This window comes from Eretmochelys imbricata, chromosome 3 (assembly GCF_965152235.1).
Source record: "Eretmochelys imbricata isolate rEreImb1 chromosome 3, rEreImb1.hap1, whole genome shotgun sequence".
Lineage (NCBI taxonomy): Eukaryota > Metazoa > Chordata > Testudines > Cheloniidae > Eretmochelys > Eretmochelys imbricata.
The window spans coordinates 45,399,440-45,412,494 of NC_135574.1; the positions used below are offsets into that span (position 1 = coordinate 45,399,440).

General features: G+C 38.8%; 1 protein-coding gene across 4 annotated transcripts in view; it reads left to right on the plus strand.

Moving 5' to 3' along the window:
• AGPAT5 (1-acylglycerol-3-phosphate O-acyltransferase 5) overlaps positions 1 to 13,055 on the plus strand; it is a 123,768-nt gene that overhangs the window by 84,976 nt on the left and 25,737 nt on the right. For 3 of the 4 annotated variants that reach the window (XM_077812628.1, XM_077812626.1, XM_077812625.1), the window contains one exon: positions 4,911 to 5,072. The exons of the other annotated variant lie outside the window; for it this stretch is intronic. In XM_077812628.1, coding sequence (XP_077668754.1) covers positions 4,911 to 5,072 — 162 coding nt within the window. The remainder of the gene's footprint in view (positions 1 to 4,910; positions 5,073 to 13,055) is intronic. 4 annotated transcript variants of the gene reach the window in all.

Below are 13,055 nucleotides of genomic sequence, written 5' to 3' on the forward strand. Positions count from 1 at the left end.
AATGAACTCACATAGAGAAATGATAATAGACAAAAACACTGTATCACCTGTGGGTGAACACTTTTCACAAAGCAATCACTCTATAGCTGACCTCTGAGTCCTCATCCTGAAAAGATGAGGACTTCACCTTCAAAAGTTGAGCCTGGGAGCTTAAATTCATAACTTTGCTAGATACTAAAAATCATAAACTGAATAGAGACACTGGATTTATGGCTTATTACAACAATCTAGAACCCATTTAACCCTCTTCCCCCCTCCAGCTTTTTTTTTTAATGGTTATTTCTTTCCCCCCTGTAACTGGAGAGGTGTTAATGGGTTACTTCACATTGAATGATCTCTCGAAATGTGTTAACTACTTATACTAAACAATCTGTTCCAGCTTCTTTTTAGCTGTGACACTCTGGGTATGTCTATACTGAAATTAAAAACCGATGGCTGGCCCGTGACAGCTGACTTGGGCTTGTGAGGCTCGGGCTTGTGGCTGTTTAATTGCAGTGTAGATGTTCGATCTTGGGCTGCAGGGACCCTGTGAGATGGGAAGCTCCCAGAGCTTGGGCTATAGCCCAAGCCCAAATGTCTGCACCACAGTTAAACAGCCCCTTAGCCTGAGCCTTGCAAGCGTGAGTCAGCTGGTTTGGGCCAGCCATGGGTGTCCAACTGCAATGTAGACATACTCTTTTGAGTATCTTCCCACAACGTGAAGAGCTCTGTGTAAGCTCAAAAGCTTGTCTTTCTCACCAACAGAAGTTAGTCCATTAAAAGATATTACCTCACCCACCGTGATGCTCTAATATCCTGGCACCAACATCGCTATACCATTGCATACTCCTAAAGAAGCAAGATAGGGATAATGACTTATACAGATCCTTTCAACTTTAAGGATCCCAGAGCACTTTAGAAATGAATTGTTTAATAGCACTCAGTAGTACTACAGGGCAATTTCAAAATTTTAGGTCAGGAAGTGAAGGAAATCCCAGAGGTTCTCCCCAAAATACTTCAAGGTGTCTCAAACTTTGTCATAGCATTCTTATAGGCTTCTGCATTGTAACGATTTATTTAAAGAATGTAGAGGTAACAGACGGTCACTGGCAAACCTTTTCAATGTTGCAATGATTTTGTCAAGTCCTAAGGAAAAAGAAACTGTTAATATTTTAACTCTGTAAATTCAAAAATTCTTAAGCAGTACTGCAGTATTTAATATGTTTACACTCTGCTTTGGAAATTCTGCTGTTCAGTGAGCAGGTGGCCTGGGGAACATTTTTGAGACAGAAATAACAAAAGATAGAATATCTCCTTGTAACAGTTGAGGCTAAAAGTGAGTAACCTCCAAAGCCTTCTGATATTTTACTTGGAGAAGAAATTTTGTTAACAGCAAGAGACTGAAATTTTTCACTTCACATGCGGTCCATTTTATAGAAGTATTTTTAAAACATCAAAACACTGACTTCAAATCATCTGTTTCTGAGATTCAGTGCACGTTCAAACTCTGTGGAACTAGACCATGGTTTCACTGTCAAACAGATAAAAGTACATATATTCTGGACATGCTCAAAAGTATGTTTTCTTATATAGAAATGGATATGGTCAGCCACAGCATTCATGGATTTTAAACATTTTGGTTAAAACTTTTAGGGTGCTATGAAACTGTATACTTTTTTGTGTCCAGTCACATAGATCTTCAGACTGAACCAGTGTGCAAGCCATGGGGCACCTCGATGTTCCTCAGGAAAACTCGGAAGGTTTAGCTGTTCAGGGAGTGTAGACCTCTTAACTTTCCTTCAGAGTTGTTTTCTTAATTTCAGATTTTCCAACTACAAATACAGCCACATCTGCTCAACTTATCTTCTGTTATGCACCTGTCAGCTGAAGTAAGCTTTTTTCCCAGTTTTTGTCTAAGCCAGTGGTTCCCAAACTTGTTCCGCCACTTGTGCAGGGAAAGCCCCTGGCGCGCTGGGCCGGTTTGTTTACCTGCTGCATCCACAGGTTTGGCCGATCGCGGCTCCCACTGGCCGCAGTTCGCTGCTCGAGGCTAATGGGAGCTCCTGGAAGCGGCAGCCAGTACATCCCTTGGCCCACGCCGCTTCCAGCAGCTCCCACTGGCCTGGAGCAGTGAACCGCGGCCACTGGGAAGCACAATCGGCCGAACCTGCGGACGCGGCAGGTAAACAAACTGGCCCGGCCCGCCAGGGGCTTTCCCTGCACAAGCAGCAGAACAAGTTTGGGAACCACTGGTCTAAGCCATTTCTGAGACCTCAATTCAGTGTCTCACTTTTAGCAGGAGATAGTCCCATTAACCAATAGTCAATGAGATTATATGTTTAAGAGTATCTTGTTGAATTAGATCTTCATCCGCTCATCTTTACTGTGTGTGAAAAATACAGCAGGTATTCTGGCATCCCCAGGAGGAGTGAGTGTTCCATCCATTTCACTATGTGCCTGCCTGCCTTAATGGAGTTGAGAGTAAGTTACCTTTGAAAACTGTTTTCCCATGAATTGTTGGACTAGTCTTAAACCATATTTGCAAATAACAAGGTGCTTGTTTGCCTGAGGATCTAGTCTTCTTGGAGACCACATAAAACTTTACTGACTTTAATGGGAGTTGTTATAGTTTATTGATGGAAGGCTATGAGCAGTCATTGGCAAATACCATTCATTAGTTCTCATATCTTGAGGGTTTTTAAACGTTTTTTCCTCCTTCCTGGTGGGCAAGGAATTCTTTCCCAGTTATATACAAAGGAAGATACAGAGAATAAACTGGGAGAGTATTCAAGGCTTATGAGTTCTTCAGTTAGCATGAAGAGATATTTTCTAATGGAAACTTTTGAAAGCCCTCCATTTTTAAATTATTAAAAACAAAAACAACAACAAAAAAAACCCACAGGCGAGGAGTAAATTTCACAAGAATAAAGCTTCAGTTTCCAGTTGCTAAGCAGCTCCCAGGTCAGATGTGCAAAGACTTCATTTTTCATGTGAAATGCGAAGTGTTTTTAAACAAATATCTTGTCAGTTGTATTAACAAAAATTATACATCATATGGCTTTGCTGAGCTAATCAAAACACACAGCTGCATTACTACTGTCCTAAGGATGGATTGTTTAGTGAGCCAAATGGTATAATTAGCAATAATGGAATAGAAATAAGGAAAGAACAATGTAGGTTGCATCGAAGGGATAATATACTGTGAGATCTGTTAGACTTATAGTAATCTCTCAAGTGAAGTTGTGAAAGCCCCACTGCTTGAATCCATTTTAAATTGGAGCGGTCAAAGCACTCAAGTATATTCTACAGGGAACAGTTATCCACTGCAGATATCTGAACAAAACAACCTTGTCTCTTTTCAGTCTACAGCTTCTGTGATGCTCCATGAGTCACATTATTATCAAAATATTATTTCTGTAAAATAAATGGGTAGTGATACTTCCTGATACTCATTTCACACCTTAGGTATTATCACTTTCCTTCTATCCTATCTCAACATGATATTTCGTACTCTTTTCTGTTACTTGCTTGATTTTATAGAAGTGTCGAAACAGGATTAATCAAATATCTCCAGGTTAAATGTGATCTGGAGCTGGAGAACGTGCATGTTTTTACTGTCCGTCCTTGCTTTTTTCAAAAATTCTTTAATAGCAGAATCCAATTTGTCATGCTGCTGCTACTATTTCAAACAGTGCTCCCTTGGCAGTGGCGGTATAAGCAGCAGGGATGCGGTGTTGAGCAAAGTGAAAACAAAATTGTAGAGAAAATGGGATGAGGAAGAGCCAGGAACAGAAGTTGCAAAGATGTGTGCACACACAGAGAGGGGGACTGCACCATTAAAGTATAGCCACATCATTTTAGTTAGGAACAGAATTTGGTTACTTGTATGAGGAAAGACCTTTGATTGCTCTTAATCAGCCCCTTTTGGCAAACTGAAAAATTGGATGGTTTCAGAGTAGCAGCCGTGTTAGTCTGTATTCGCAAAAAGAAAAGGAGTACTTGCGGCAGCTCGCTTCGTCGGATGCATCCGATGAAGTGAGCTGTAGCTCACGAAAGCTTATGCTCAAATAAATTGGTTAGTCTCTAAGGTGCCACAAGTACTCCTTTTCTTTTTGAAAAAGTGGAGTTGATGGGCTATCAGAATAACATCTCAGACAGTGGGATGGTTGCGGTTATACAGTGCATTTGAAAGAGGGAGAATTAGTATTTAGGGAGGAGAAACAATGTAAGCATATTGGAATCACCAATTACACTTTGACAGTGGGGCCAAGAATAGCATCCTGTCTAATCACACACAATTTGAATAGATTTCTATGTCACTGATATTGAGGGGTAATGGAACTCAATATTTAGTGGACAAAAAATTTGTTTCACACAGGGAGTAAGATGTTGGGTGAATATTAAACTTGTTTGAATTTACCTGTGTTTATGTTTTGCCTTCTGAGTTGGTTCCAGGAAACAACCTTTATGTTCTAACACTTCTTCACAATTTCAACTCACTTTATACCCCTGTGAGACAGAAAGAAGCTATAGAAGGGACATTTTTCACACTCCCCACTCGTAGAATTTAAATGGTGTTCATTACTACTTACAGAGGTTCCCAAACCTTTCCACAGTGAACCATATATTTAATACAGAGATTGTTTTGTGGACCAGCCTCCCTTTCCATTAACAATCACATAATATCTCTATTGCAACTACACAGTTGTTTAGGTAAAAATACATTAAATATGTTCTATCTTCTTAATACAGTTTAGGAAATGGATATCAGTAGGTGAAACCAGCAACATGTAGCCAGACCGCTCTACACAGACCATAGTTTGGAAACCACTGAACAGTCATCTTTTGAAAATGGCTTTTCCTTTGTATATTTTCAGTATTTAAGTCCAGCTAATTTTATCCTTCCAATGTGTATTTGTGCTCTTTCCTAGGGCTTGCAGTATTAAAACATGTGCTGACGCCACGTGTAAAGGCAACTCATGTTGCCATTGACTCAATGAAGAATTACTTAGATGCAGTTTATGATGTTACAGTAGCATATGAAGGTACTGTGGACCACAAAGGGCAAAGAAAAGTGGCACCATCCATGACTGGTGAGTTGACATTATTTATTAATTCATACATGCACTTATAAAAATACAGGGCCAGATCCATCGCACAGTTCAGTTTGCGCTGCTCAGATGGTTAATAGCAGCAGTATAGCTTGGTGAATCCAACCCACTGAGGACTTTGCATTGGGGATCCATGGATGATGAACATATATAGTGACTCCTACACAATTTGGTAGGAGGTTCCCAAACTGTAGGCTCCTATACCAGGTCACTGCTTCTGGCTCTCAATTCAGGGAGTATTCCCATGGCCAAGTCCTGCCAAATGATTAAGATGAACTCTTGTGGCCATTGGCAGCCAGATGACATTAACTTTTAGGCTTGTGCTGACTCCAGGTTTGGGAGACTATAACAGTTGCTTAACGCCTTCCTCTCTGGACCCCCTATTTTTGTCATGCTTTTGGATTTCTGTGGAACACCTTAGAATATAACTGCTAAAATTTACATGGGAAAGTATATACTTAATAGTATTATTTGAAAAATTAAAATACAATTATTACAGTTTAATGTAATCTAAAATCTTATAGGAAAATATAGCATTTTGTCTCCTAGGCCCAACCAAGTCATATGGACACATGTCCAATAAAACTTTAAACAGTGCCAATTTTAAATCAACATCTTTTATTGCACTGTAGCTTTTCCAGAGTTTTTTTTTTTTTAAATATAACCTTCTGCTCTTATAAAGTTCAATTGCTTTCAATTATCATGTGCTATTAGGATGAATTAATGGAGATTTCTAACTTAACTAAGTAGTAGTAGTTCCTTTAACTCTCTTAAAACAGGAGACAGAATTTATTTTTTACTGTAACAAAGTAACTCAAGTTTGCTTGCAACCGTATTGACATGCCAGATGTTTTCCTTTTGCCAGCTTCAATTGGTGAATTATCATCACTTCTAGGCATCACTATCTGGATACATTAAGTTTCCTTTGTCAGTAATGAAGGCCAAAATGTTCATTGTCAAACCTGATCTTTAATTGTAATTTGTCTTTTCAGTACATTAGAGATCTGACTTTGCATATTAGCTGACTAGGCCTTTTTGACTTCAGAGTCTGCTTTGGTGCAGAATTGTTTTTTTAAGTCGGGGCAAGACTAAAAAGGATTGCATGAGCATTTTTACTCTATTCTATAAATATAAAGTATGCAGCTGAGCTTTGGGTTTCTCTTCTGTGCTAGTATGAAGGAGGAGCCTGGATCTTTATCTAACCAATATGACCATTGTTTTGTTACAGTTTAATGGTGGGTTTCTTGTACAAATCTTAAGTGTGACCCACACGTTTTTTTCAAAATAATTATTCAACATATTCCTTCATTGCAAAAATTATGTATATAAAAATCTGACTTTTCAGAGACCTTCAGGTCTCCTTACAGATAGACATCCTTATTCTTCTTCCATCTAAGAATAACTCTTAGATGGTAGACAGAAATGTAGTTCAGCTGTTCCCAAATCCAAATTATTTTTTGTTCAATTATAAAATATTTTCAAGAACATTTGAAACTTTTTGCTATGACTTGCATTTTTTTCCCTATTTAATGTTCCGAACTCCAAAAACATTTTGTCTCCTAGGCCCAACCTAGTCATATGAACGCATGTCCAATAAAACTTTAAACAGTGTCAATTTTTAATCAACATTTTATTGCACTGTAGCTTTTCCAGAATTTTTTTAATATAACTTTCTGCTCTCAAAGTTCAATTGACTTCCCCATTACTGTTATAATACAAGTTTGTTTATTAAATATATTTGTCTAGTTATTTTAGGTAAGGATTCCATACATTATTACTTTTCATCTTAAATTTCTCTTCAAACTTTTTTGGCAGGTCCCTTGTACTGAGTATTGCCAAGATGCACTTTTGTAAAACCTGATTCAGTTTGTAATTCTGCAAGCCTGATGAATATCTGTAGTGAACATTTTGAGAACACTATTTTCCATTCAGTTCTTCAATATTAACATTTAGCTTTCTCTTTTTTAAAAAAAAAAATCTTTTTGAACTTTTATCTTGTCTTAAGTGTTATGATCAACGAATATATTCTGTTTGTAAAGTGCTGCGTAAGTTTATGATAAACAAATATATAAAAAAATTTGAGATGTATCCTTCGGCCAACTAATTGTGAAGGTTGAGATGATTACGGCCTCACACTTGTCTGTACTTTCAGCAACAGAAAAAATAACACATGTGATGAACATTCAGCTAAATAGTTATTTTATTCATAACCAAGTAGCCGTATGAAACATCTATCCAAAACATACCAGATTCTTGTAATAGTCACATAATCTACGTAATTTATTATTGGACATATAAAAGCTAGGGCTGTTAAGTGATTAAAAAAATGATGATTAATCATGCAATTAAAAAAATTAATCATGATTAATTGCTTTGTTAATAATAGAATACCATTTATTTAAATATTTTTGGATGTTTTCTACATTTTCAAATATATTGATTTCAATTACAACACAATACAGTGTACAGTGCTCATGTTATATATTTTTATTACAAATATTTGTGCTGTAAAAAACAAAAGAAATAGTATTTTTCAATTCATCTCATACAAGTACTGTAATGCAATCTCTTTATCATGAAAGTTGAACTTACAAATGTGGAATTATATACCAAAAAAAACTGCATTCAAAAACAAAACAATGTAAAACTTTAAAGCCTACAAGTCCACTCAGTCCTACTTCTTGTTCAGCTAGTCATTCATACAAACAAGTTTGTTTACATTTGCAGGAGATAATGCTGTCCACTTCTTGTTTACAATGTCACCTGAAAGCGAGGACAGACGTTTGCATAGTACTGTTGTAGCCGGAGTTGCAAGATTTTTTCGTGCCAGATGTGCTAAAGATTCATATGTCCTTTCATCTTCAACCATCATTCCAGAAGACATGCATCCATGCTGATGACAGATTCTGCTCGATAATGATCCAAAGCAGTGCAGACCAACGCATGTTCACTTTCATCATCTGAGTCACATGCCACTAGCAGAAGGTTGATTTTCTTTTTTGATGGTTTCGGGTTCTGAAGTTTCCACACCTAGGTGTTGCTCTTTTAAGACTTCTGAAAGCATGCTCCACACCTCGTCCCTCTCAGATTTTGTAAGACACTTCAGATTCTTAAACCTTGGAATGAGTGCTGTTGCTATCTTTAGAAATCTCACACTAGTACTTTCTTTGCATTTTGTCAAATATGCAGTGAAAGTGTTCTTAAAACGAACATGTGCTGGGTCACCGTCCGAGACTGCTATAATATGAAATACTTGTCAGAATGCAGGTAAAACAGAACAGGAGACATACTATTCTCTCCCTAGGAGTTCAGTCAAAATTTAAGTATATTATTTTTTTAATAAGCATCGTGATCATGAAGGCATTTCCTCTGGAATGGTGGCCAAAGCGTAAAGGGGCATACAAATGTTTAGCATATCTGGCAAGTAAATACCTTGCAGTGCCAGCTACAAAAGTGCCATGCAAACCCCTGTTGTCACTTTCAGGTGACATTGTAAATAAGAAGCCGGCAGCATTATCTCCCGCAAATGTAAACAAACTTGTTTGTCTTAGCGATTGGCTGAACAAGAGGTAGGACTGAGTGGACTTGTAGGCTCTAAAGTTTTACATTGCATTGTTTTTCACTGCAGTTATGTAACAAAAAAAAAAATCTACATTTGTAAGTTGCACTATCACGATAGAGACATTGCATAATAGTAGTTGTATGAAGTGAATTGAAAAATACTATTTTTTATCTTTTTTATAGTGCAAATATTTGTAATCAAAATAATATTTTGAAGTGAACAATGTATACTTTATTCTGTGTTGTAATTGAAATCAATATATTTGAAAATATAGAAAAACATCCAAAGATAGTTAATAAATTTCAATTTGTATTCTATTAACAGTGCGATTAATTGCGATTAATTTTTTCAATTGTGATTTACTATTTTTGAGTTAATCACGTGAGTTAACTGCGATTAATCAACAGCCCTCGTAAGGATATATGAAAAATTACTAATATGGTCATATTTGTCATTCTCTTGAACCCTCAAGCCACAAAATAGAAGAAAAGTATATGTTCTGAAAAGTCAAGACCATTCTACCATTTGCCAGGCAATAGCCGAAGAACTGTTTTGTTCAAGAATTAATATAACATGGTTTGAGGGCACTGGGAATCAATACAGAAAAATTCCTAAAATTACTATTATAGAACATCCAGTATATGATATGTAGATATTCATGTCAGAATTAAAAGGGGAAAAAAATGTAACTCACATCAAAAACAAAATGGCAGCACAATCATGTTAACTTCCAAAAGAAGATAAAGTTGACATTCCTTTTTCAATTTAGTAGCTTTGATTGGAATTTATTGCATGGAAAACAAACTTTTGATAAGCACAACTCTAATTGAAGGCAATAGATTTATTATGTTAAAGCATTATTTCCCATGTGAATGAAATTTGACTTCCATAAAGTTAAAACATATTTCTCAAGAAATCCAACATGTTTTCATAACTGTAAAACAAAATTCTTCACAAAAGCCCCTGTCATTCTCAGAACCCATGTGTGTCTAGGGACTTGGTTAATTCTTTGCTCACAATTTTTGTTCAGTGGTAGTCATGAGTAAGGCTACGCTTTAGTCACGGGTATTTTTAGTACAAGTCATGGACAGGTCACAGGCAGTAAACAAAAATTCATGGCCCGTGACCTGTCCATGACTTGTACTAAAAATACCCGTGACTAAATCTTGAGGGGAGGTATCGCCAGTGGGGGGCGGCCCAGGGATCACTGCGGGTGCAGGGGGTGGCCCGGTGCTGGTGCTGGGGAGGTGATTGGCAAGGCTGACAGGCTTCCTGCCTGGCTCCTCGCACCACCCTGGAAGCAGCGACATATCCCTCCCTCAGCTTCTAGCTCTGTGTGCTGCCCCCACCTCAAGCATCGGCTCTGCAGTTCCCATTGGCTGGGAACCGCAGCCAATGGGAGCTGCGGGGGCGGTGCCTGCAGGCAGAGGCAGCGCACGGAGCTAGAAGCTGAGGAGGAGGGACATGCCGCCACTTCCGAGGAGCCTCCCATGGTAAGTGCCACCCAGAGCCCGCACCCCTCCCACTCCCCAGCCCTGATTCTCCTTCCACACGCACCCAAACTGCTGCTTGGTGGGGGAAGGGACACAGTGGCCCAAGACAGACCCAGCAAAGGCTGGTGCGGCTGGCCCAGGGGCTGCCTGAGCTCCTCAGGCAGCCCTCGGGCCAGCTGCTGCAGAAGTCACGGAGGTCTCGGAAAGTCACGGAATCTGTGATCTCCGTGACAAACTCGCAGCCTTAATCATGAGAGAGAAGGTAAAGTGGGCACTATGTACTCTATGGTTAAAATACAGTGCCTCTCCAGACAAGCAAGATGTCAATGTAAATGACTAAAGAAACAGAACCTAAGAACTGTATTAGATCAGACCAATGGTCCATCTAGCCCAGTATCATGTCTCTGACAGTGGCCAGTGACAGATGCTTCAGAGGGAATTGACAAAACATTTGACAGAATTTACAGTCAATTCTGAAAAGTCCTTGTGGCACCTTAGAGACTAACAAATTTATTTGGGCATAAGCTTTTGTGGGCTAAAGCCCACTTCCCTCAGATGCATGGAGTGAAAAATACAGTAAGCAGTATACATATATAGCACATGAAAAGATGGGAGTTGCTTTACCAAGTGTTGGGGGGGCGGGGTCAGTGCTAACGAGGCCAATTCAGCTAAGGTGGAAGTGGCCTATTCTCAACAGTTGAAAAGAAGGGGTGAATATCAAGAGAGGGAAAATTACTTTTGTAGTGCTAATGAGGCCAATGCAATCAAGGTGGATGTCGGCCATTTCCAACAGTTGACAAGAAGGTGTGAGTATTAGCAGAGGGAAGATTACTTTTTGTAATCAATTCTAAGTCAGCCTCTGTCATCCAGTCTCAGTTTCTGGCAGTTGGAGGTTTAGGGACACCTGGAGCATGGGGTTGCGTCCCTAATAGCTGTTGATGTACCTATCCTCCATGAACTTACCTAATTCTTTTTTTAACCGTTATACTTTTGGCCTTCACAACATCATTTAGACCGCAAGATTTTGTATTTATAGTTGGAAGGTTTTTTATTCCAATATGCATTACTTTGCACTTTTCAACATAGAATTTCATTTGCTATTTTGTCACTCAGTCACCTAGTTTAAATGAGATTCCTTTGTGGTTCTTCACTGTCCACTTTGGACTTAACTGCCTTGAGTAATTTTGTTTCATCTGCACATTTTTCCACCTGACTGTTCACCCACTTTTCCAGATAATTTATGAACATGTTGAACAGCACAGGTTCCAGTACAGATCCTTGGTGAACCCTGTGTTGTCTCTTTTCACTGTGAAAACTAACCATTTGTTCCTACCCTTTGTTTCCTATCTATTAACCAGTTACTGATCCAGGGGAAGATCTTCCCACTTATCTCATGACACCTTAGTTTACTTAAGAGCTTTAGTTGTGGGATCTTGTTGAAGGCTTTCTGAAATCCAAGTACACTATAGTCACTGAATCACTTGTGTCCCCATGCTTTTTGACTCCCTCAGAGAATTCTAATTGATTGGTGGGGCATGATTTTCCTTTTCAATAGTTATGTTGACTCTTCCCCAACCTATCTTTTTCATCTATGTGTCTAATAATTCTGTTCTTTACTTTCAACTAATTTGCTTGGTACTGGATTTAGACTTGCCAGGATTGCCTCTGGAGCTTTTTTTAAAAATCAAAATTATATTTGCTACTGTCCAGTCAACTGTTTCAGAGGCTGACTTAAGCAATAGGTTACATACCACAATTAGTAGTTCTGCGGGAAGCGGCGTGGCCCGGGCCACCACTTCCCTCCGTTCACATTGGCCAGGAACGGCGAACCGCGGCCACTGGGAGCTGCGAGCGGCCATACCTGCAGACACTCAGGTAAACAACGCGTCTCACAGCCCGCCAGGGGCTTACCCTGAACAAGCCGCAAACCAAGTTTGGGAACCCCTGGTCTACTGGCACCACTGATCGTTTGACAGACTTTCTGCTTCAGATGTACTTTAAAAAAATTGCTGTTCATGTCTTTTGTTAGTAGTCCTTCAAATTCTTTTTTGGCCTGCTTTATACTTCTACATTTGACTTGCCAGATTTTGTTCCTTTCTATTTTCCTCACTACGATTTGACTTCCAATTTTTAAAAGTATGCCTTTTTGCTTCTTATCACCTCTTTTTTACTCTCTTGTTTAGCCATGGTAGGATTTTTTGGTCCTCTTATTATTTTTTTTTAATTTGGGATATACATTTAATTTGAGTCTCTATTATGGTGTTTTTTAAATAGTTTCTGTGCAGCTTACAGGCATTTTGCTCTTGTGACTGGTCCTCTTAATTTCCATTTAACTAGCTTCCTCATTTTTGTGTAGTTTTCCTTTTTGAAATTAAATGCTACTGTGATGGGTTTCTTCAGTATTCCCCACCCCCAAAGGATGTTACCTTATGGTCGCTATTGGCAAGCGGTTCAGCTATAGTCATCTCTTAGGACCCCATCCTGTATACCACTTAAGACTAAATCAAGAATTCCTTTCCCCTTCAGGGTCTCAGGAATAGCTGCTTTGAGAAGCAGTCAGATGGTGTCTAGAAATGTTTTCTGTCCTGAGGTGAGGGGTACCGACTGTGGGGATAGTTGAAAGCCCCATTATTATTGGGTTTTCTTTTTTGTAGCCTCTCTAATCTCCCTGAGCATTTCACAGTCAATGGCCTCATACTGGTCAGGTGGTCAATAGTATATTCTTACTGCTATATTCTTATTTTTCAGCCAAGGAATTTCTATCCATAAGGGTTCCATCGTATATTTGATTCATTTAAGATTTTTACTATATTTGACTATGCTTTCTTTAACTTAGTATCACTCCCAGCTACTCTGTCATTCCTGTGTATTTTGTATTCTGCTATTACTGTGTTCCATTGATGACCATTG